Raw genomic sequence first — 23,743 nt, forward strand, 5'->3', positions numbered from 1 at the left:
GCGTCTACTTCGAATAGTTTAGAAGGCAACAAGGACAGATCGAGTACCATGTTCTAGAACTGTCGGGAAGTGAACACACCCAGTAAGATGATGCCATATTTTGGTCCATGTTAATCTACAAAAATAACCACAGAAACAGCTGTAATCTACTGAATGTTGCCAGCCAAAAGAAATCTTTGCAGGGTATTTTTCAAGTATTGTACTTCCTATACCTTTTCCAGATTTCACCGTTAAGACCAAACCTTCCTCCCAAGACTTGACTTTCTGCATTATTTTTGGAATGCAGTCTTTTTTTTCCCCCTATTTTTAAGAGGGTCTTCAAATCCTCATCCTGTTTCACATTCTTACTGTTTCCAATTCCTAGCCTGGCTCCCTGCCCTATTATAGTGGGGCTCTCCTGGCTTCCAGCCCAACAGTATGGTTGCCTTAAAAGGATGGACTTTAGGCCAGGTGCGGTGGCACTTTGGGAGGCCGAGGTGGGTAGATCACAAGGTCGGGAGTTCAAAACCAGCCTGGCCAAAATGGTGAAACCCTGTCTCTATTAAAAATACAAAAATTAGCTGGGCACAGTGGCGGGCACCTGTAATCCCAGCTACTTGGGAGGCTGAGGCAGGAGAATCGCTTGAACCCGGGAGGCAGAGGTTGTAGTGAGCCGAGATCACACCACTGCACTGGGCATTAGAGCAAGACTCCGTCTCAAAAAAAAAAAAAAAAAAAAGGACTTTAAAAAGTGACACAGAAAGCCGGCTCCAGTGGATGGGTGGATGGAGAGAAAGCTGCAGTCAGGAGTGAATCAGATGGGCTTTAAAAGAGCATCAGACTTAATTTTTTATGTTTCCTTTTATTTGTAGTCATTCTTTTACTTGTCACGTATTCATTGCAAAAAAACTAAAAAATACAAATAATAAAAACAGCATCCAGAGATAGCCACTGTTACAATCTTTTATTATAGTGAAATATATATAACATGAAATTTACCATTTTGATGTAGAACCTTTCCGATTTTTTCATATACATATATATATATATATAATTTTTTTTTTTCCTGCTCTGTCACCCAGACTGGAGTGCAGTGGCGTGCTCTCAGCTCACTGTAACCTCCATGTCCTGGGTTCAAGTGATTCTCCTGCCTCAGCCTCCTATAGATGCCCGCCACCACGCCCAGCTAATTTTTGTATTTTTAGTACAGACGAGGTTTTATCATGTTGGCCTGACTGGTCTTGAACTGCTGACGTCAGGTGATCTGCCTGCCTCACCCTCCCAAAGTGCTGGGATTACAGGCGTGAGCCACCACACCCAGCCAATCCCTGAAATATATTTTTATTGGGTTCATAATATATTGTTTGTAAGTTTACCCATACTATGAACATATTCCAGGTCAATAAATATCGATACAATCATTTTGAATGGCTACAAACTATTCTATTATATGGCTGTAAAGTAATTTTGCTTCCCATTTTGTCCAGAGCCCAGCCAGAGCTCAGTATGGATTAATTGAATAAATGAATTTATCCAAAGGATTCCAGATACTTGATTGGCCCACTTATTAAATTTTTCTATTTCATGCTGCACAATTGGAATGGAAACTGTCCTAAACAATGTGTCCTCTTTCCAAAACACAGAGCTCCTTATGAATTCTAATTCTTTGAGATAAATTTCTGAGCTCCAGTGCCCAGCAGCAGGGCTTCCCTAGAGATTGACTAACGTCTTACACAACCTTTGGAATAACTAGAATCAGGTGACTCTCTTCTTTGGGACAGTTGCATGTGTGTAAGTGTGACAGTGTGTGTGTGTATCAGTGCTTACACAGCCCTCGGAATAACTAGAATCAGGTGACTCTCTTCTTTGGGACAGTTGAGTGTGTGTGTGTGTGAACTTAATTGCCAAAGAGGAAACGCAGAACACTAGAACACAAAATGCCTGGTGAGGTGTCTGAGCCCCAGCACCAGGAAGTGGTCGCCTCACAGGTTGGCAAAAAATTTACTGACAACAGTATAGGTTTGAAAAAGGAAAATTTCTTAGAAAGAAAGAACGCTGCAGAAGAGTGCAGCGGGGCACCCCAGCGAGAGGACTGAGGGCCTTGGTGGATTTTCCTTAGGTGCATTTATGGACCTTCAGGCAGGAGCTTAGGGTTGTAAAATTAGTTTCAGCATGACATTCCAGAGATGCCTAGAAATTTTAGTTACTTATAAAAGTTGAAAGAGGCCTGGAACCAGATGCCCACTTTAGATACTAGGGAAGTTTAATTACTTCTAATTTCCCCAGATAAGGAGTTTTGCCTCTGGATGGCCTGTTGGATGGTTACCAGGTGGTCTTTGCTCCCTTCTAAATTCCTCAGATAAGGGCCAGGCACAGTGGCTCATGCCTGTAATCCCAGCACTCTGGGAGGCCAAGGTGGGTGAATCACTTGAGGTCAGGAGTTCAAGACCAGCTTGGGCAGCATGGTGAAACTGCGACTCCACCAAAAAATACAAAAATTAGCCAAGCATGGTGGTGTGCGCCTGTAGTCCCAGCTACTCGGGAGGCTGAGGCAGGAGAATTGCTTGAACCCGGGAGGCGGAGGTTGCAGAGCCGAGATCGCACTCCAGCCTGGGCGATAGAGTGAAACTCTGTCTCAAAAAAAAAAAAAGAAAGAAAAAAAATAAATAATACAAGGATGAAGTAAGCCATTTTTATTTAGACAGAATTTAAGTGTGTGCATGGAAAATCTTGTGGGATATACATGAATATGACCAGAAATAATAAATAAATTTAGTTACTAATGTATGTCCACTTCTACTGGAATTCCTCAGAGAGGTCTTGAGACTCCAGGACCAGGGGGCCTGGATAAAAAGAAAGTATCTTTCCCTGGCAGCAGGACCAACTACCCAATTTGTAGGGCCCCTTGTTAAAAAATTGCTAAGAATCTCAAGATGACAACAACAGAATATTAAATGAAGTGCAGGGTTCTTCTGACTATACAAGTCACACACCCATGAAGCTGGCTCAACCCAGGACTAGTACAGCAACAACACTGAGCCTTTCTACATGCACTGGAAACATACTGTGATGAAGACTCTGAAGTTCTGAGAGGTTAACTTTCTCAGGGTCACTTAACCAATAAGCACTGAAGTCTGGATTCACATTCTGCTTCAGCACTGGAAAGCTTGTGTTCTGTTTCCAGGGCAAAGGACAAGAAATCATTCACATTTAACAAAGACCACTGTCAGTAAATAATACCTTCTTAGTCTGGAAGGAAAGGATGGAATCTTTTCAGATAAGCCTTGACTGCTCAGAGCCAGGAGGAACTGCCTAGAGTCTCAGGGCCAAGGCCGCTGTCTCTAAAACTACAGCACTGTTTCCTAAGGCTTAAAAACTCCCAAACAATCCAACATACGCAGCTTTAGTGGCCTCTCATCAGTGCTTGCCTAGAGTCATGCTGAACTGCTTCCTAGTGTTTTGTTTTACTCTCCCCAACTCCTCCTTCCAAGAAAAATAGCTTTAAGATGTTTTATTTTTTTTATTTTTTTATTTTTATTTTTTTTTGAGACAGAGTCTCACTCTGTCACCCAGGCTGGAGTGCAGTGGTGTGATCTCAGCTCACTGCAACCTCTACCTCCTGGGTTCAAGCAATTCTCCCACCTCAGCCTTCCGAGTAGCTGGAATTACAGGTGCGTGACACCACATCCGGCTAATTTGTTGTTGTTGTTGTTGTTGTTGTTGTATTTTTAGTAGAAACGGGGTTTTGCCATGTTGGCCAGGCTGCTCTCAAACTCCTGACCTCAAGTGATCCGCTCACCTCGGCCTCCCAGTTTTAAGGTGTTGTACAGCCCTTACATAGGACACAGCTCCACTTTACCCTGCCTCCAACACAGCTGACCTTCCCTCCCACGGAGTAACCCTGCAAGCCCAGGCTGGGCACAGTGGCTTACACCTATAGTCCCAGCACTTTCAGAGGCTGGGGCAGGAGAACTGCTTGAGCCCAGGAGTTTGAGACCAGCTTGGGCAACAAAGCAAGACCCTGTCTCCACAAAAAATTAGCCAGGCATGGTGGTGTGCACCTGTAGTCCCAGCTACTTGAGAGGCTGAGGCAGGAGGATCGCTACAACCCAGGAGGTTGAGGCTATAGTGAGCTGTAATCACCACTGTCCTCCAGCCTGGGCGACAGTGCGAGACTTTGTCTCCTAAAAACAAAAAAAAATTAAAATTAAAAGTACCACTTCTTACCTATCCCAGCAGCTACAGCATTCAGCCCACACAGAAGGCACTCAGGAAATGTCTTGAATTATGTCTGAGGAAGGAATAAATGCATGGAAGGAATATAGCTGACTATAACCAAGAAAAAACAATAAAATTTTCAGTATTTACAACCTCTCCCACATTAAAGAGGGCAATTCCACCTACAGATGCCTTTGTTTTGATGATGTGGTGGGAAATCATTTAGGAGAAGGAATACAAAGTCTCATATTTTAAAAGGAAAAATCCAGGGAGAAGGACGGGTGTGGTGGCTCACACCTGTAATCCCAGCACTTTGGGAGACAGAGGCAGGAAGATGGTTTGAGCGCAGAAGTTTGAGACCAGCCTGGGCAACATGGCAAAACCACTTCTCTACAAAAAATACAAAAAATTAGCTGGGTGTGGTGGTGCATGTCTGTGGTCCCAGCTACTTGGGAGACTGAAGTGGGAGGATCACTTGAGCCTCGGAGGTGGAGGCTGCAATAATCCAAGATGATGCCACTGAACTCCAACCTGGGTGACAGAGTGAGATCCTGTCTCAAATAAAAATATATGTATATATAAGAAAAAGAAAAATCCAGGGAGAGAGCTGGAAGTGGGGGCCAGAGGAAGGGAAAGGTTCATGACAAGAGCACAGCATGGTTTGGAGACCTAAGGAGAGATGTAGCAACTGCCAAAGGGAGCAGGTAGGGGGTGTGAAAAGAAAATAAAATTTCAGGACATTCTCAATTTATAATGTGAAGGAGAAAAGTGAAGCCCTGGAAACTGAGCAGGCATTGCTTTTTTTTTTTCTTCTCTGATGCATGACTGCTGCTTCCTGACCTTTGTATTGAAATGTTATACATTAACCAGGCTCCCTATTCTTCATTCAGACTTAGACTAGATGATGTGGGAGATAGAGACCCTTGTGATTGTTGTCTCTTTACAATAGAATGTTAAGCAAACTCCTTCCAGTATAATCAATAGTAGCCAACCAAATCTTGTATTTATGTTAGCCTTTTTTTGGAAAATGTTGTAATTCTGGTCAGCACTCCTGTTTTTGCCTATATAAACAATCTTTTTTTTTTTTTTTTTGAGACGGAGTCTCGCTTTGTCACCCAGGCTGGAGGGCAGTCACGCAATCTCGGTTCACTGCAACCTCCCAGGTTCAAGCAATCCTCCTGCCTCAGCCCCCCCAGTAGCTGGGATTATAGGCACACACCACCATGCCTAGCTAATTTTTGTATTTTTAGTAGAGACGGGGTTTCGCCACGTTGGCCAGGCTGGTCTTGAACTCCTGACCTCAGGTGATCCACCTGCCTCAGCCTCCCAAAGTGCTAGGATTACAGGTGTGAGCCACTGTGCCCGGCCCATGCCCAGCTAATTTTTGTATTTTTAGTAGAGATGGGGTTTCACCATATTGGTTAGGCCGGTCTCGAACTCCTGACCTCAAATGATCCCACCTGCCTCAGCCTCCCAAAGTACTGGGATTGCAGGCATGAGCCACTGCACCTGTCCCAAAAACACATTTCTAATGTCAACCTAAAAATCATCAAAAGGTTCGAGATCCAGTTAAAAGAATTTATTCAAGCATAAAGTGTGAGGGCAGCCATCCAGGGAAACACAGACACCAAGCAGTGGCAATTAGTGTTCTCCAGCATGGGTTAAGATGAAGGTTGTTTATATAGGCCAGGCGCCTGTAATTGTTTATACGCCTGTAATCCCTGCACTTTGGGAGGCCAAGGGCGGTGGATCACAAGGTCAGGAGTTCGAGACCAGCCTGGCCAACATGGTGAAACTCTGTCTCTACTAAAAATACAAAAATTAGCTGAACGTGGTGGCGGGCGCCTGTAGTCCCAGCTATTCGGGAGGCTGAGGCAGGAGAATTGCTTGAACCTGGGAGGCGGAGGTTGCAGTGAGCCGACATCGTGCCCAGGCTGCAGTGCAGTGGCCATGAGCTGAGACTGTGCCATTGCAGTCCAGCCTGGGTGACAGAGCAAGACTCCACCTCAAAACCAAGAGAAAGAAATGTGTTTTTGTTTGTTGGTTTTTTTTTTGAGACAGGGGCCCAGGTTGGAGTGCAGTGGCGTGATCAAGGTTCACTGCAGCCTCTACCTCCCAGGCTCAGGTGATCCTCCCATCTCAGCCTCCTGAGTAGCTGGGACTACAGGAGCATGCCACCACACCTGGCTCTTTTTTTTTTTTTGGTAGAGATAAGTTTCGCCATGTTCCCAGGCTGGTCTCGCATTCCTAGGCTCAAGCGATCCGCCCACCTTGGCCTCCCCAATGTTGGGATTACAGGCGTGAAACACTGCGCCCTGCCAAGAAACATGTTTCAATAAAATTGTTAGGAAATCAAGTGTGTGATTTGTGATGCAACTCTCTCCTCTATCTCCCTAAGAAAACATCAGTAAAAACAGTGAACTGTTTTGTATTTTTGGAGTCTGATCAGGACTCATCTTATGAATGTGGGAAGGCATCCAGCCAACACAGGGTAGGCCCCGGATGAGAGTAGGGACAGCGAGGTAGGCCCAGAGTCATTAGCGTTTACATGCCGCTTATGTGCTTGAGGATCGCAGAATGGAACTCTTGCTAAGCCAGAGCTGTATTTGGTGGCCCATGGTGGGAGAGGGAAGAACAATAATAAGTTGTGGAATAAAAGCCATGGAGAGGAGCGGGAATTACTTAATCTGGCTCCAGAAGGGGTGAGTTGTGGGGAAGTAGTGATTCTCAGTTCGTTTGCTCAGCCCAGTGCCTGACACTCAGGGTGCATCTGCTGACTGACCGTACAGGATAAAGGAAGGGAGAGGCCGGGTGCGGCGGCTGAAGTCTGTAATCCCATCACTTTCGGAGGCTGAGGTGGGTGGATCGCTTGAGGTTAGGCGTTCGAGACCAGCCTGGGCAACATGGCGAAAGCCCGTCTCTACTAAAAAATACAAAAATTAGCCCGGAGTGGTGGCACATGCCTGTAATCCCAGCGACTCGGGAGGCTGAGGCATGAGAATCGCTTGAATCCGGGAGGCGGAGGTTGCATTGGGCCGAAACCGCGCCTCTGCACTCCAGTCTGGGCGACAGAGTGACACCCCGTCTCAAAAAAAAAAATCGGCAATCGGTGAGGCGGGGATTATTACCCTCAATGTAGAGATTTAAAAAATGAGGACTGAAGGTGACTCCTTCCAGGTCTGTCAGTGGCCAGCAAAGAGCCAATATGCTAAACTCTCCCCTCCCGGACACCGGCTTCAGCCAGAGCTCGCACCCGCCTGCGCCGCTCCACCCACCCACACTTCCGGCTTCCGCTCCGCCCACCCCCTAGTACTTCCGTTCTCCAGCGCTGGGCACCGCGGCCGGAGTTGTGGGCTGGTAAGTCTGCGCCGCCAGGGCTCGCATGGCCTTCAGAAGCGGTCCCTGGGCTGGGCGATGACGGGTCCTGGTGGCAGCAGGCCCTTCTTTCTCGCATCACCGGGCATTACGCGGCAGCCATTTCCCTCGCTAAGGCCCTACCTTAGGATGACGTCACTTCCGGCCCCCTACTGTCTAGGGAAAGCCGGAAATGGTACCAGCCCTCTTTGATGGCGGGGAGGAGTCAAGACCGGTAGTCTTCCTATTTCCGTTGTTTTGCTCTGGAGCCTCCCGGAGTTTCGGAGAGACCGTGTCTTGGATAGAATTGGAGGACTTAGCAAATAAAAATGCAAAGCGTCCAGTTACATTTTTTTTTTGAGTTAGAATCTCACTCTGTCACCCAGGCTGGAGTGCAGTGGCGCGATCTCGGCTCACTGCAACCTCCGCCTCCCCGGTTCAAATGATTCTCATGCCTCAGTCTCCCGAGTAGCTGGGATTACGGGCGCCCACCACACCCGGCTAATTTTTGTATTTTTAGAAGAGACGGGGTTTCACCACGTTGGTCAGGCTGGTCTCGAACTCCTGACCTCAGGTGATGCGCCCGCCTCAGCCTTCCAAAGTGCTGGGATTACAGGCGTGAGCCACTGCGCCCGGCCACGTCCAGTTAAATTTGAGTTAAGATAAACGACGAATAATTGTTAAGTCCTAAACATTGTATGCACATACTTATACTTTAAAAATTACTTGTTTATTTGAAATTCAAATTTAACCGGAAGTCCTGTATTTTCTCTGGCAGCCTTAGCATCGAGCGTCCCCCTGTCCTGTGCTCATACCCAGTGGCAAGGCTGGGATCTTCTAGGCTCTTGTCCATCTGGAAAATAGATACAAATTTCATCCAGGCTATAAAGATCGGCTGTCTTAGTTGCTAAGATGCTTTTAGCTCCAAGTCTAATGGGCAAGCTCCAGGGGTCCCCCTGGCCAAAACTGGACCCATTTTCGGAATCCCCATGACGATGCCCTCTGTGTTCCCTTTCACAACAGAAGTCAGGCATGGCTGTCTTTTCTTACCGGAGAGCTGAGAACTAGGCAAGCAAAATGGTCAAAGTCTAGAAGTAACCACCATATTTGGGTGTGGGGTAAACCGGTGTTTGAGATCTGTGTTGCAGTGGACAGTATCAGAGAGCCTGAGGTTGTTAAGGGGAGAGCGTAGTGTTAATCTCACCCCATGTCTCATTTTGCGGATGAGGCCCAGTGAGAGAAATGGAGGTGTCCCAGCCACTCAGAAAGCCTATAGTAGAGCTGGAACCTCAATTCCCAGCCTCCTTACCCTGCTCAGTCCATACTTGCTGATGAAGTCAGCTTGCAACATTTATGGTAACAATGATTTATGGTAAACAGATGAGCTGTTTGGGTCTTTGTTGTTCCTATACTCCTCTACAGCTTCCTGACCTTCGCCCCAAGGCTTCTTTAGCTTTTACTCTGCCCAGTGGGGAAAATGGCTATGGGCTCAGTTATGGGAGCCTGGCCTTTGCCTACTTCAGCCCTTGGGCTCTCACCACTGTGGGTGGTGTGACCTAGGACTTGTTTTTGTTATCTTGGAACCAGAAGGGGTGTTCTTGGCAGGGTTGGGTCTGGCCAACTGTGTGGGTAGAAGGGCATCCTTTTCTGTCCTGCAATTGGGCTTCATGGCACATGGCCTCACATGGTGCCTGGGGACTTTTCTAAGGTTCCACCATGAGCCAGACTTTGCCCTCACTCCTGATTTGAACCTAAACCTCTTGCTGAACTGGTCCTGCATACTGAGATTCCTCAGATTGCTTGCCCTGAGGATGTGTTCTGGGTTTGACCTGATAAACCTGCAGCCTCCTATAGACCCTGACTTCCCAGGCTCCTAATCCCAGTCTCATGAGATAATGAAATAGAGAAGACTGGAGGTCAATGGGCTCGGGGTCAGTTGGTGGGACAATCAACAGCTTCCTGGCAGCAGAGGTGGTAAAGAGGCAAGGAAGGAGTGCCAGAAAGGGGCGTTGTCCCAGGGTAAGAGCTCAGAAGTGCAGGGGGTGGAAAAGGGGTGGGATGGGAGCCCACTGGTAGAAATTACTCCCTCTGTCAATGATTAACTCCCAGCCAAAGGGGTGACCTGGGAGGAGGGCCCAGCTAATAGGAACTTTGGACTTGAGGCAGAGTATCCAGAGGGCCGGCATGTGGTCTGCAGAAGAGGAGGACGTGGCTGGGTGGCAGGGCTGGTCTCCAAGGACGAGTAAGATCCTGCAGCTGCGGGCTTCAGGAAGTCTCCTGGGGCTATCAGATGGCTCCTTCTTGTAGCAGCAGCTGTGGGGTCCACTGGCCCTGAGCCCTCAGAGGGGCGGCCGTGGGGGACCTCCTGTCTTTTGCCTTGCAAGGGCCTCAGTTGTGCTTTTTCCCTCTAGGCAGCCATGGGTGCCAGGCAGTGCTGAGAGCAGTGGGGCATGGCTGCAGCCCTGCAAGTCCTGCCCCGCTTGGCCCGAGCCCCCTTGCATCCACTCCTCTGGCGGGGCTCAGTGGCCCGTCTGGCCAGCAGCATGGCCTTGGCAGAGCAGGCCAGGCAGCTGTTTGAGAGTGCTGTAGGTGCAGTGCTGCCGGGCCCCATGCTGCACCGGGCACTATCCTTGGACCCTGGTGGCAGACAGCTGAAGGTGCGGGACCGGAACTTTCAGCTGAGGCAAAACCTCTACCTGGTGGGCTTTGGCAAGGCTGTGCTGGGTATGGCAGCTGCAGCTGAGGAACTACTGGGCCAGCATCTTGTGCAGGGCGTGATCAGCGTTCCCAAGGGGATCCGTGCTGCCATGGAGCGTGCCGGCAAGCAGTAAGGAGCCATGGGGGCCTGCCTCCCTCTGTCTATCTGGAGGGAAACCTGGGCCCAGACACAGGCTGAATCGGGCCTCCCCTCCCCACCCGCTTCCCATTTCTCCTGGATCTGGCCTGGCCCCAGGATGCATGTCAGTGGGCATCTTCGTTCATGCCCCCATCACCTGTAAAGTTGAGAGATCAGGTGGGAGGAGAGGAGTCCACCCCATCTCTTGCGTGCTGACCTTTCCCTCCCCAGGGAGATGCTGCTGAAGCCACATAGCCGTGTCCAGGTATTCGAGGGTGCGGAGGACAATCTCCCGGACCGCGATGCGCTGCGGGCTGCACTGGCCATCCAGCAACTGGCCGAGGGACTCACAGCTGATGACCTGCTGCTCGTGCTGATCTCAGGTGTGGTACCACATTGGCCCAAGACTGTTGGTGGGGGGTGCACCACCTGATCTCTCAGGTCTTCGAGAGATCAGGTCTGAGCCCCCGGGGTCACAGGGTAAAGTTAGGAGCAAGGGAGGTGGTGAGGAGCCTGGATGGTGACTCCTGGGTTGCCTTGGGCTAGTCGTCTGGCCTCCCCTGAGCTGTGGAGTCCTCCCCCTGAGCTGACCTTTTCGGTGACAGTGAGAGGGTGCATGGGGAGCACATAATGCAGGGCCTGACACATCCATAGAGTCCTTGGAAAATGTCACTGCTATTGCTGCTGTCTGTACTAATGTCACCTGGGGCTAGGCCCTCAGACCTCATGGAGTCCTCTCCTTGATCTTCCATTGTGTGCCCCCTGCCCTGCCTCCTGTTCTAGTCTCTTAAGGAGTAGTTAGTTCTTCCGGTGCCTACTGGGACCTGGGGTACCCCAAGGCAGGGGCAACCTCAGGTGGCCAGGATGTGGTGACTGTACACATATTGCATATCCACAGGGGGGCACCCTAACCCCACCTTTCCAGCCCCCTTTTTCTAATGTGGGCTTGTCACCCCTGCTTGCCTGGTTCCCTGGGTTGGGATAGCCCCTCTGCCTGATACCCTCATTGTCTTGGGAGGTGGGGGTTCAGCTCTGCTGCCTGCCCCCATCCCACCTGTCACACTGGAGGAGAAGCAGACACTCACTAGACTGCTGGCAGCCCGTGGAGCCACCATCCAGGAGTTGAACACCATTCGGAAGGCCCTGTCCCAGCTCAAGGGTGGGGGGCTGGCTCAGGCCGCCTACCCTGCCCAGGTATGAGTCCCTTCTTCCCCAGGCAGCCTTGGGTTGGTGGAGCCAGGCCCACATGTGCCAGGGATGTGAAAGCTAGAACAGCATATAGATTGGCAGGGGCATGGTGTGAAAGACCATGGGGCCGGCTGGGTGACATCATGGGAGGGGTGCCAGAGACGGGGAGGAGGTGCCTGCATGACCAGGTGTTTTGCAAGCCCACGTGAGAGGAGTTAACCATGGGTAAGGAAATGCACTGAGTTGGGGGAGGGTGTGTGGATACCCAAGGGGCAGTTTGTCCTTATGGGCTCTGAGGGGAGGAGGAAGTGGGCCTGAGCCTTGTCTGGTGGCCCTTCCCCAGGTGGTGAGCCTCATCCTGTCAGATGTGGTGGGGGACCCTGTGGAGGTGATTGCCAGTGGCCCCACCGTGGCCAGTTCCCACAATGTGCAAGATTGCCTGCATATCCTCAATCGCTACGGCCTCCGTGCAGCCCTGCCACGTTCTGTGAAGACTGTGCTGTCTCGGGCCGACTCTGACCCCCATGGGCCACACACCTGTGGCCATGTCCTGAATGTGATCATTGGCTCTAATGTGCTGGCGCTAGCTGAGGCCCAGCGGCAGGCCGAGGCACTGGGTTACCAGGCTGTGGTGCTGAGTGCAGCCATGCAAGGTGATGTAAAAAGTATGGCCCAGTTCTACGGGCTGCTGGCCCATGTGGCTAGAACCCGCCTCACCCCATCCATGGCTGGGGCTTCTGTGGAGGAAGATGCACAGCTCCATGAGCTGGCAGCTGAGCTTCAGATCCCAGACCTGCAGCTGGAGGAGGCTCTGGAGACCATGGCACGGGGAAGGGGCCCAGTCTGCCTGCTGGCTGGTGGCGAGCCCACAGTACAGCTGCAGGGCTCGGGCAGGGGTGGCCGGAACCAGGAACTGGCCCTGCGTGTTGGAGCAGAGTTGAGAAGGTGGCCGCTGGGGCCGATAGATGTGCTGTTTTTGAGCGGTGGCACCGATGGGCAGGATGGGCCCACAGAGGCTGCTGGGGCCTGGGTCACACCTGAGCTTGCCAGCCAGGCTGCAGCTGAGGGCCTGGACATAGCCACCTTCCTAGCCCACAATGACTCACATACCTTCTTCTGCCGCCTCCAGGGTGGGGCACACCTGCTGCACACAGGGATGACAGGTACCAATGTCATGGACACCCACCTCTTGTTCCTGCGGCCTCGGTGATGGCATAGGTCACATTTTGGGAGTTCAGAGGAGGCCTACAAGGGCAAGGTCAGATGGCAGAGCAAGGTTGGTCCTCAGGGCCTCTCTAAGCCTTAGGGCCCCTCCTCTCCTTGGCCTTGGCTGTTTGGTTAACTGTCACCTTCCACTCAGGGCCTCTGCTCTATATCTATTCCCTTCCAGCCAGACTGGCAGATGGGGGCTTCCCCCTACCCCTGAGGATGAGGACAAGCCCCTCGGCCAGTTCAGTGTTCCTGTGCTTCTCCCTTGGGCAGCCTCTCTCTTGAGCCCCTCACCCTGTTTCTTTCTGTGAAGCGAGAATGTCTGAAAATAAATAGGACCATGCCATGGGTTCTCAGTGCGCCTTCCCTCAGAGTGAGGCCTCACGGGGGAGCCGCTGGGAGGGGAGCGTGGTACGGCTGCAGCCACAGTACCAGGGCCTGGCAGGACTCTTAACACCCCTCTGCTGGGCTGGGTACATGCAGGATGTGCCTTGCATGACGGGAGCCTGTGCCCATCTCTCTGGAGTGTGTGAGGGTTGAGCTTGGCTCCTGACAGCTTTGATGTGCGTGAGCAGAGACCCCAGGGAGGACAGGCCTAAAGACTGCAGTCTGGGGTGACCAGCCACCCACCCACCCAACCATGACTCCGCCATGGCACTGTCACCATGGCTTCTCCAGCCTCAGCTTGTAGGCCTCGTTGGATGGATGTCCTTTCTGTCTTTGGACAGCCCTTAGCCACATACTGCACTTCTGGTTGAGCTGAAGTTTGTCCCACCCCCCAGTGCTGTTTCCTTGTGACAGCCCTTGTCCTAGGCTGAACATCCCTAGTTCCTTCAGCCACTCCTCTGGGGACCAAGTCCAGACCCTGAAGTCAGCCCTTCAGTGGGGGTCCCAGCACTGGGATGGTGGGTCCAGCCAGTGATGAGGTCCAGTGGCCCACACCTCTTCCTGTGACCACTGGCGGGAGAAGAGGCAAGTGGGAATAGAGGAACGGCTGTGTTGGCCTGGCCAGCAGCCTGGGTTGAGAGAGGGAGGTGCCACTGTCCTGCCTCCTTTTGAGCCCCCTTGCTCAGTGTCAGAACCCTCCGCTGGCCGTCCCCGCCGTGCGCCACGGCTCCAATCCCTATATGAGTGAGCAGTAGAATCACATAGGAATAAAAAGCCATAGAGAACAGCGAGGCCTGGGGCTGCTCTTGCAGGCACTTCTTCCACCCCAACCCTCCCCTCCTCCCTGAGGGTGTGGAGGGGCCCTGGGCCAGGGCTGGCAGGACTTTCCCCTGGGAAGGGTTTCCCTTCCCCACCTGGGCTCTGGGCAGCCTAGCTTGCAGACAGTTCATGACCTGGGGGCCTGGCTCACACAGGGCAGGCTGGAGATTGGGAGGGAGGTAAACATGGTAAGCAGGCTCTGGGGACCAGGGAGGTTTAGGAAAAGGGGAGCTTGCACCCCACTGGGATGCGCAGGCACTGCTTCCTTTCCTTCTGTGCTGGCATGGAATTCCTGCTGACTAGGGTCACAGTCTCTGGGGTTATGGTGATCCTCGCATGATCCTGTGCCGTGGTGCTCCTCTGGCAGCGTCTACATGTAGCCTGTTCCTGCCTCAGTCCTTGCTCTTGGGAGCATGAGTACTGGCACTGGGTTCCAAGTTCCAGGCAAAAGCAGGATAGGAGAGCTGGGGCAGGGGCTGCAGGGGCTGAGGGCCTGGCAGCCATGTCCCCAGTATGTGTGTGGGTGGTAGGTGTGTGAGTATACAGACGTTGGTGTTGGCGTACTGAGAGTGGGAATGCATCTCTGAGTGTACACATAGATACTTAGTACAGGGCACATGACTTCCTGCATCCCTGCTGAGGGCTTTGGGTATGGATAGGATCTTGCAGGAGGTTCCCCCTGCTCTACATTGACCCCTTCCCTATACTTCTGTTTGTAGGGGCTGGGAGGCCAGGGCCCGGATTGGACCCCATAGGGCCAAATGGTCTGTGAGCCTAACCCGTTAGATTTGCTCACTGGATACCCCAGAGATAAGAAAGGATGTATTTGGCCACAGTCTAGATGCTGAGATGAGAAAACCCTGCACAGTGAATGTTTTGATAGGATTCATTACTTGCTCCATAAATGTCAATTTTGGATCATTAAAGTGCCCGTCCCTTGCTCTTGGCTTCTGTTTCTTCCGGCTGCTGCTGCCCTTGTGCCCACCTCATCGTCATTTTCTGAAGCTTCCCCTGGCCCAGCTGGAGGATTTCACCATGGAGGGTGTCTGGCCCTGCTGGCTATAGCAACCCTCACAGGCCTCTCCATTCTCTGCACTTGGCATGAGCCAAGAGCAGTGGGGCAGTGGGCCTGGGCAGCCCTTCAGTGTCAGCTAGTCCCAAGCGTTTGATTTATAGTTGGAGATTCAGAGAGAGAAGGTGGCTTACTGGGGACTGTACAGTCCCACATAAGGGCCACAGAACCAGGGTAAGAACCTAGTTGGAACCTGCTTGACTATCCTCTGCCACTCTCTGGGGCTCAGATACCCTGGGGCCAAGCAAGGGCTCAGCCAGATCCAGGGGATCTACTTCTGCTTCCCCACTGCCCCTCAAGGGCTTGGGATGGCGACACAACCATGCTTGGCCTCTCCAGGGATCCACACAGCAGATGTGTTGGACCCTTCTTGGCTCAGAGGGACAGCTCCATTGTGTGTGTGATTTGGCAGAAAACCATGCGCAGTTGAGTGGTGGGCTTCTACATAAATGTGTGTCTGCATCTGTATGCACATCTGTGTGTGTGTGCGTGTGTGCGTGTGCATGAATATATGTATAAGCATGTGTATGTGTAGTGCAGCCCACAGCCAGTCTCTGAGCTCTGCTGTGCCCCATCCCAGGGTGGAGACACACAGGTGTAGTTAGAGTGTAGGGGATACAATGAGCAAGTTGGGCAAGAAGGCCCAGAAGACTGGCAGAGGCTAGTGTGCCTGGCCGAGGGAGTTGACTTCACATTGACATCAATGGCAAACCTCATGAAGATTTTGGCAGGGAATAATGTCATGAAGCTGTTTTGGGACTTTAATGCTGAGAGCCAGCTTCCTTACAGCAGAGGGTGGGGGTTGGGGGCATGCAAGGAGATGGAAGGGGTTGCAGATAGGAGAGGTGCATTACCAGGCTCTGAGACCCTCTCCCACCTCCCCTATGCAGCCTCAGCTCCAAAGCCTTTAGCCAGCCCAGGGAACCCTTTAGATGCCTGCTTTGGAACCAAGGCCGAAAGCCCTGGCTCAAACACTGTTGGGAGTAACTGAGCCCATCTGTCTCTGGGAATGCCTCAGAGTGTTGAGGATTTGTGGGGGCAGAGGCTGGGCAGCTAGTGGACAGTTTGGTGGGCATAGGGACCCCACTCATGTGGGATCTCACGAGGGTGGCAGTTAAGTGGCTTGGAAGGAGCACTGGAGTAGGAGTCAGGTGGTAAGTCCGAGTCCTGGCCTTCCCACCTTCCTTTCTCCAGGCCTGTTTTCTCATCTGTTTAATGGGGAAACATCCTTGCCCTATCATCTCTTTAGGGAGGTATCAGCGGCAGGTGGATCTGTGCGGGAAAGCTCTGTGGAAGTGGGGAGCTCAGGGAGGGAGAGAAAGAAGGTAGAGGTGTTGGCCTCTTCCAAGGGGAATCTCAGGGAGCTCTTGGCTCAGGGAGGCCCTCTTCTCCCATGGTAGGACCAGAGTTAGAGCCAGCGGGACCTTGGCGCTCACTGACTGAGGCTGAGTGAGCAACCTGCTGGCCTCTGGCACTAGGCAGGCACCAGCAGGGAATGGTATCTGAGTCTTTAATGGCCAGTAGGGTGTACAGTGCCCTGGGAGATCACGGAGCTGATGGATGATCGCCTGGAGTCAGAGTGAGCTGAGCTGCCTGGAAGAGAGCCCCCTAATGTCTCTGGAAAATGGGTAGGGCAACCTGCCTCCCTCTGGGTCTGGGTCATGTGCGAGGGGCATGATGAGGCCCAGACTGAGGTGAGGGAGGACTGGCTTAACCCCAGGCCAGAATCCCTAGCTAGGTAAGAGGATTTGGGATATGCTAGGGGAAGGGAGGGGGTATGCAGGGGTGGGGGACACACACACCCTGGATGATAGGGAAGCCAATGACCTAGGCAGGCTGCCACATGAGCTATAGGACCATGGGGGCTGTCGTGAGCTGTGCCCAGCCCAGGAGAGATGGGCTTTCTCCCCAAGGCTGTGGGCCAGACATCTCCCCAGTAACCGCTAGGGCCAGTTCTGAGGCTTTACTCTCCACTTCCCCTGACTCAGGCTGGTTTGTAGTGGCTGGAGGAGGGTGGGCTGGGGGTGGACACTCAGCCTGGCACCAGCTCGTGCCCACAGCTCTGATTCCACCTCTCTAGACATGCTGCTTCCATCCGGGGGTTTCTAGGGGGCAGGGGTGGGAGCAGGTGCAGCTGTCGCCTTGCTCAGATGAGGAAGTTCTAGCCAAGGGAAGAGGGCAAAACAGTTGGCCCCTGGAACAAGTGCCCCATCTGCCCAGTCCTATGAGGCCACTGCCCTTAGCAGCTCCGCCTCATGGGACCACTACTCACCAGGATTTGGCCCACCACTGCCTCCTTGGGGAGCCAGGGAGCTGTAGGACTTGGCTGTGCCCCAACCAGAGAGCCAGAGGCTAGACCCCCAAAATGCATCCCATTGAGAAGGTCTTCCGTGGTGTCCCTTCATGTCTGGGCTGGCCTTTTCTTTTCCTCCACTAGCAGCCAGCAGAGCCGCCCTGCCCACCTCCCTGGAAAGGTGTGAGCCATACATTTCTCCAGCCCTGCCTCTCCATCCCCGCTACCAGCCGAGAAGGGGGTGGGGCCCTTGGCACTTGGCTTCTGCCCCTTCAGATCATTCCCACCCACCTGCACAGCTTTAGAGTCTCAAGATCTCCTTGTGGCCCTTGGTTGTCTCCAAAAATCACACTTGTAGCCTCATTGGAGCCAGGCCTCTGTCTCCACCTGCTTTCCCCACCCCTATCCACAGAGCCCCCATTCCTCCCTGTCCAGCCCAGTTCCAGGAAGCTGACTGCAGGAATATCTAGGCTCTGGGTTGAAACCCTGCGGTTTGCAACTCTGGGCAAAGCTCTTCTAGGGATGCTGTCTGGAGGGAGCTGGTCAAAGACCCCTAGGGGAGGGAGAAGTGCCTGTCTTTGCCATGTGGGTCTATGGGTCTGGGGATCAGTAGCTTGGAGTAAAACCTGTGAGCCTATGGCAGGGGGAAGATCTCTCCCTCCACTCAGACTCTCCACCTGGGCAGTGGGAGTAGCCCCAGCACATTCCAGCCAGCCGCCAACCCCCCTGCTAGCACAGGCACTTGTGAGGGTCACAGTCCCCTGGACGGTGCCGCTGCTGGCACCCAGCAACCCCATAGCAGCAGCCCAGTCAGAGTCAGGGTCAGAGCCCTGGACTCCAGGACTGGGCATACACTGTTCCAGGCAGCCCAGCCCCCGCCCACCCTCTCAGGTCCCCCTGAGGGTCTCTCTCAGCCCAGGGCCACCCACAGAAGCCAGGCACCCAGGCAGGAACGGAGCCTGCCAGCTCCCGGCCAGCCTTGTCCCTCGCGGCTAACTGGCCGCACCTCTGCCTCCCACTCCTGCTGACCCCCGGGGGACCTGAAGCTGGCAGTCCACTGCTGCTCCCCACTGCCTGGGGCAGAGAAGCATTCTCCCCACCTGCCTGCCCCCCAGGGCTCCGGCCATCCCGTGCCTGTGTCCCCAGATCCCCAAGGCTCACCTCAGTGGCGCTGTCTCCTCACCAGAGGCACTGCAGTGTGGGAACTGTCCCGAGGAGCTGGTTCTCAGCTGAAACAAAGAGGTGGGGGAGAAAGGGGGGGCAGCGGGAGAGGGAGAGGGTGAGTGAGCAGGCGAAGGAGTGGAGGCTGGAGGGGGAAGAGAGAAGGGAGAGGATGAGAGAGAAGAGGAGAGGGGAGGGGAGAACAACGAGCCTGCCGCCCACCGAGAGATAAAGCCTGACACCCAGGGACTAAAGGGCCAGTAGAGGAGGGGAGAGGAAATGGGGAGGGGGCAGGGGAGGTGAGGGGCCAGACTGAGAGTGGGGAGACTGTTAGAGGGGCGGGAGAGCAGGGACAGGGTGAGGAGGTAGAGGGCAAGTGAGGGGCGTGGGCAGGAGAGGAGCAGGGTGAAAGGCAGGTTGCAGGGGGCTGGTGGCTGATGGCTGAGCTGGGCAGAGGGGCCCCACCCCGTCCCATGCCAGGCTCTGGACTCAGGGGAGACCAGTAGGAATTGAATGGCAGAAGGCCATGCATGAAGGGGACTGGCAGGGAGGGGAACCTGCCAGCCGTTGGGTAAGGGGCTGGGCTGGTGGGCTGGCTGGGAGGACTGCGGCCAGTGGCAAGGCAACAAAGACGTGAAAAGAAACAACGGCATCTGAATGGAGGAATCAGCTTCTGCTGACCCCTGGGTGCCCCAGCCCTGAGCATCCGAGCCAGAGCTTCCTGGAGTGGGGGTGGGGGGCAGATCCACTCTGGGGCAGTCCAGGCTCTGAAGTGGCGGCCTGAGGTGGAGAGGAGAGGAGATGGGCTGTGAGGCCAGGCAGGGGTCCCAGTCATCCTTTGAGGGCTCAGAACAACCGGGACACACACCATGATTGACCACACATGAGGATGCTGGTATCACTGTCTTTTCGGGAAGGGGATGGTTGATGGGGCCTATCCTGTGACTGAGAACTGGGTAGGGGAAGCCCCCTCTTAGGGAGAGTGTGTGCCCTGCCTCCATCCCAGGGAGGAGGGCAGGGTAGGGAGCACAGGGAGGGAGGAGAGAAGTGGGGATGAAAGAGGTAGGGAAGCAGGGGAGAGAGAGCGGGTGGGGGGAAGGAGGCTGCAAGGGGTGGGCGCGGAGCTGCAAGACCGCCAAACCAGAGGCTCCCACTCCACACCCCACAATTCTCAGGCTGCCTAATGCCGAGCTAATGAAGGATGAAATAATGAGCCACTTCCCTGCTGCTGCCCTCCTGCTGCCAAGTGCTGCTGTGACAGGCAAGGGCACTGCCTGGGGAAGTCAGCTCGGTGAGTCTGTGTGAGCGTTCGTTCACTGGGAGGGAGGACAGGATGGCCTTGAGCAGGGCCATCCCAACCCTCTCACCCCACCAGGCACAGCCCCCGGGCCAGTTCAGCCTCCTCTTACACTCAAAGGCACAGAAGTTCCAGCCACCCTCCCACACCTTGTGACCAAGGGAAGTTCCCTTTCTTATCTCAGACTCCCAGAGCACGTTCTTTGGAGAGTAGGAGAAGGGGAGGGAGCGAGGGCTTGCCTAAAGCTGTGACAGGGAGACTCCCAGAGAGTCAGCCCCTCAGTGCCACCCTCCATACAAGGGTCAGAGGTGTGTGCCCCTTAGACCCTGCCTCCCCAAGCCGTTATCACCACCTCAGGGAATCCATCCTGGCCCCACCCAGCAGGGGTACAGTGACTTGGCTGCCACTTGTCCAGCTGTCTCTTCCTATAGCCTAGAGCTCGGAGAAGGGAAAGGACCTTCCTTCCTTCTTTCTTTCCTTATTCTTCTTTATTTTTTATTTATAAATGATTTCAAACTTACAGAAAAGTTGCCAGAATAGTGATAGTACAAAAGACACACATGTGCTCTTTTGGGGATATGTTCAACTACTGTGAATATTGTGCTCCGTTTGCTGTGTGTGTGTGTGTGTGTGTGTGTGTGTGTGTGTATAGACATACATATTTTCTTTCTTACTCATTTGAGTAAGTTGCAGACATTTGAAAGGATTGCTTCCTATCTGTCTCTGTCTCTGGAGCCAGCCCACGGGAGCCCAGACCACATTATGTGGAATGAATGAAGGCCTGGGACAGGCAAGGAATGAGCAGATGTCACCTACTGGGAGCTTGAGATCTGGGGACTGACCAAGGCCACCTTAGGAATTGGGCCAGCCCAGGGCTTGAGGTGGGGTAGGGGGCTGTGCTGGGCCTGGGGTCCTGGGAAGCAAGTGAGCAAGCGGGGAGGGAGCCATTGCCCACCAAAGCGAGCATGTGGTGTTTGCCGGGTGTGGAGCTGCAGCATATGTTTGTGGAGATGGTGGCAGGCAGGCAGGCGGGGTAGAGCTGGGAGAGCGGGATGGCCGTGCTGTGGCACCTGGCACACTTGGGAGACTGTGTGCTGTTGGGCCCTAAGTGATATGAGAGGACCCAGGTGTTGGAGGCCCCAGCCCCACCATCTGCCTTTGGGACTCTCCCTACAACTCCGTGAGGACAGGGCAGGGATGGAGTCCACCTGACCAGCTGGTCTGTGCTGATCTGCTCGGAAGGGGCATGATGGGGCTCCAGCCCTACTGAGGCTTCCATACCGGTCCCTGACACAGGGCTGCGTTCTTTCTGCACCCCCAGTACCCCCAAGTAGGTTGGAGTCCCATCCGGAGACCCTCCTTCAGATGGTTGTTCTCATTCCTCCCAACTCCCACCCAAAGGTCATGGTTAAGAATTTGGGTATTGGCCAGGCGCAGTGGCTCACGCCTGTAATCCCAGCACTTTGGGAGGCCGAGGCAGGCGGATCACGAGGTCAGGAGATTGAGACCATCCTGGTTAACATGGAGAAACCCTGTCTCTACTAAAAATACAAAAAAAAAAAAAAATTAGCCGAATGTGATGGCGTGCGTCTGTAGTCCCAGCTACTTGGGAGGCTGAGGCAGGAGAATGGCGTGAACTCGGGAGGCAAAGCTTGCAGTGAGCCGAGATCATGCCACTGCACTCCAGCCTGGGTGACAAGGCAAGACTCTGTCTCAAAAAAGAATAATAATAATAATTTTGGTATTTAGGCCAGACTTGGTGGCTCATACCTGTAATCCTAGCACTTTTGGAGGCTGAGGCCAGTGGATTGCTTGAGGTTAGGAGTTTGGGACCAGCCTGGGGAACATGGTGAGACCCCTGTCTCTACAAAAAATACAAAAATTAGGCGGGTGTGATGGTGTGCACCTGTAGTCCCAGCTACTCGGGAGGCTGAGGTGGGAGGATCACCAGAGCCCAGGAGAGTGAGGCTGCAGTGAGCCACGATTGTGCCACTGCACTCCAGCCTGGGCAACAGAGTAAGACTGTCTCAAAAAAAAAAAAAAAAAGTTTGGTATTATTTAGAAATCATACCTTGGAGATGACCTGAGTTCTAATGCAGTGATATTCTCTCTCCCTTGTAAGTGAAGTCCCCCTCCTTCAGAAAGCCCTCCAGACCTCCTCAGAGCATCCCTCCTCAGATGCCTTCCTGGGAATGCCAGCCTTGTTTGTCCTTTTGCTAGTTTACTTGGGTGCTATGCCTAGGAACTGGGGCTCTGCTCAGTCATCAGCCATTTTTCCTCCTGCTGCCCCAGGCCAGGCACATAACTGGCATCCATAGATGACTGAACACTGGGCTTCTCTGGTGTCCCCGTGCCCAGTATGTCTGAAAGGCCACAGGCCCTGGGCTGGCTGAGGGGAAGGACAGCAAGGGGGCCCACATCAAAAGAGGAAAGGGCTTATTCAAGACCACCAGCCTGTCGAGGTCAAGTCAGGCCTTTGACCTGGGTCTCTGACCACTTGGTCAACGCCTTCTGCATCCTCCCCTGCAGCACAGGCACACCAGTCTTGGGCTGTGGTCAGGGGCCCTCGCTGACGCCCACTGGGTGACCCCAGGGAGGGGCGGGCCCCCACCCTCCTCTATTACCTCCAGCCCACCCAAGTGAAGCCCAGGGGACACCAGTGCCCATCCCCCTGAAGAGATTTCAGCCAATTAGCACGTACAGTATTTACTTAATTAGGGTAATGACATAATTAGTGTAACTCGGGCTCCATCACATGGCTTCAACATGCAATTAGGAGCTGTCAGCGGGAGGCGACATTGTGAGAGCGCTCATTCAATTTTGGTTCCAGCATGGAGGCCTAGCAGCTGCCTCTGCTTGGAGGGAGGGAGATGGGTGGATGGTGGCGGCTGCTGTGTGTGTGAGGTGACTGCAGGCAGCCCATAGCCTAGGAGAGAAGAGTAAGTGGGGACAGAAAGGCAGTTTCCTGGGCTAATGGAGTCCCTGACTGAGCCTACTCACATCCTCGACAGACATTGCCACCCTTGACCCCAGCCCCAGGGCAAGGCAGAGGCGGTGGCTTGGCTGGAGTGTCTGCGATTAGGGGGCTGAGCACTGCAGGCTCCTCTGCCCCCAAGTTCTCTGCCTGAAATGCCACCATTAGCAGGCTGTCTTGTCTCTCTTTAGGGCTTTGCTCTTCATAAGAGCCACCATCTGATACCCACTGGCCAGTAGGCTATTCTTGGTGGCCCCAGGAGGCCACAGACTGGCAGGACTGGGATGATCCCTGTTATCCTCATTGGATTCATGAGGAAAGTGGGGCTTAGGTCAAGGAAGGTGGTAGAGCCAGTCATGGCAGTGCCAACCCCAAGAGGGAGCCTGTTATGGCTGGAGACTCCCCAAGCCTGGGCATATTCCCCCTCACCCCCAAGGAGGTCTCCTGCCCAATGGCCTCTTTCCCTTGGAAGGAGTGGGGCTGCCTTTGGAGTTACTGAGGTGGTCCCCAGGCTCCTGGCTCCCTTAGCCTTTCCTCCACCTTATACAGGGCTAGGAGGCAGAGCCCTGACTCTGTCCACAGCCTTCCCCTCGGTGAACCTCAGCGAACCTCACAGCTTTCTTGAGTGGGGGCCATTGCGGGGAGGAAGGGAAGAAAGGAAGATGGGAGTCAGTGCCACCATTGTGCGGGTAGGGAAACTGAGGCTCCAGGGCCTTCAAGGAGGTGCTGTTAGAACCGATATCAGCCCCTAGCAACCCTACTTCTGGCCCAGCAGGATGACCTGGGCTGAACTTCTCCCTTGGGTCTGTTTCCTCTTGTCAAAGGAGAGAGTTTACACTCCATGGTCTTAGACATCCTGGGCCTATCCAGAGCCCCCTAGGAGGTGGGACCCAAGGAACTTGCCATCCCTCTTCCCTCCTTCCAGATTATGTCCTCAGAGCTGTCCCTTCCCTTTG

The 23,743-nt window shown here is 53.6% G+C and overlaps 3 protein-coding genes and 1 non-coding gene across 7 annotated transcripts in view; 2 read left to right on the top strand and 2 right to left on the bottom strand.

Moving 5' to 3' along the window:
• Nucleotides 1–88: 88 nt before the first annotated feature.
• LOC103786127 (proline-rich protein 36-like) lies at nt 89–22,472 on the bottom strand. Of its 3 annotated transcripts, XM_063602410.1 has the most exons (6): nt 18,517–22,472; nt 12,686–12,820; nt 10,605–10,794; nt 7,511–8,404; nt 4,207–7,120; nt 89–2,609 (listed from the first exon to the last, which is right to left on the bottom strand). In XM_063602410.1, the coding sequence occupies exons 1-2, from the start codon at nt 19,515–19,517 to the stop codon at nt 12,748–12,750; spliced, it is 1,074 nt and encodes a 357-aa protein (XP_063458480.1). In that variant the 5' UTR covers nt 19,518–22,472; the 3' UTR covers nt 89–2,609; nt 4,207–7,120; nt 7,511–8,404; nt 10,605–10,794; nt 12,686–12,747. The 3 variants fall into 3 exon arrangements, with proteins under 3 accessions (XP_063458480.1, XP_034812493.2, XP_063458478.1); XM_034956602.4 differs by having other exon boundaries at nt 89–7,120; XM_063602408.1 differs by lacking the exon at nt 10,605–10,794 and having other exon boundaries at nt 89–7,120.
• GLYCTK (glycerate kinase) lies at nt 7,072–14,930 on the top strand. 2 transcript variants are annotated; one of them, XM_057301781.2, is made up of 5 exons: nt 7,072–7,554; nt 9,963–10,378; nt 10,619–10,770; nt 11,406–11,581; nt 11,919–14,930. In XM_057301781.2, exons 2-5 carry the CDS (start codon nt 10,002–10,004, stop codon nt 12,783–12,785), a joined length of 1,572 nt encoding a protein of 523 aa, XP_057157764.1. In that variant the 5' UTR covers nt 7,072–7,554; nt 9,963–10,001; the 3' UTR covers nt 12,786–14,930. The 2 variants fall into 2 exon arrangements, with proteins under 2 accessions (XP_057157764.1, XP_008970383.1); XM_008972135.7 differs by lacking the exon at nt 11,406–11,581.
• Nucleotides 10,651–23,743, top strand: part of DNAH1 (dynein axonemal heavy chain 1) — a 109,314-nt gene continuing 96,221 nt past the window's right edge. Inside the window, exon 1 of the mRNA XM_055110010.1 lies at nt 10,651–10,770. The gene's annotated coding sequence lies outside the window, so the exon portion shown is untranslated. The remainder of the gene's footprint in view (nt 10,771–23,743) is intronic.
• Nucleotides 13,878–13,967, bottom strand: MIR135-1 (microRNA mir-135-1). The gene has a single exon (NR_106531.1). It is a non-coding gene; the product is annotated as a microRNA mir-135-1 (primary transcript).

This window comes from Pan paniscus, chromosome 2, assembly GCF_029289425.2.
Source record: "Pan paniscus chromosome 2, NHGRI_mPanPan1-v2.0_pri, whole genome shotgun sequence".
Taxonomy (NCBI): Eukaryota; Metazoa; Chordata; class Mammalia; order Primates; family Hominidae; genus Pan; species Pan paniscus.

Bases quoted from the DNA above. Each gene is read 5' to 3' on its own strand.
- GLYCTK (XM_057301781.2), top strand. From the start codon at position 10,002: ATGGCTGCAGCCCTGCAAGTCCTGCCCCGCTTGGCCCGAGCCCCCTTG. The intron at 10,379-10,618 runs GTAAGGAGCCAT...TTCCCTCCCCAG, and splicing joins ATGGAGCGTGCCGGCAAGCA to GGAGATGCTGCTGAAGCCAC. The intron at 10,771-11,405 runs GTGTGGTACCAC...TTGTCTTGGGAG, and splicing joins GCTGCTCGTGCTGATCTCAG to GTGGGGGTTCAGCTCTGCTG.
- LOC103786127 (XM_063602408.1), bottom strand. From the start codon at position 19,517: ATGGAGGCAGGGCACACACTCTCCCTAAGAGGGGGCTTCCCCTACCCA. The intron at 12,821-18,516 runs GTGAGCCTTGGG...TTGCCCTTGTAG, and splicing joins GAGGAGACAGCGCCACTGAG to GCCTCCTCTGAACTCCCAAA.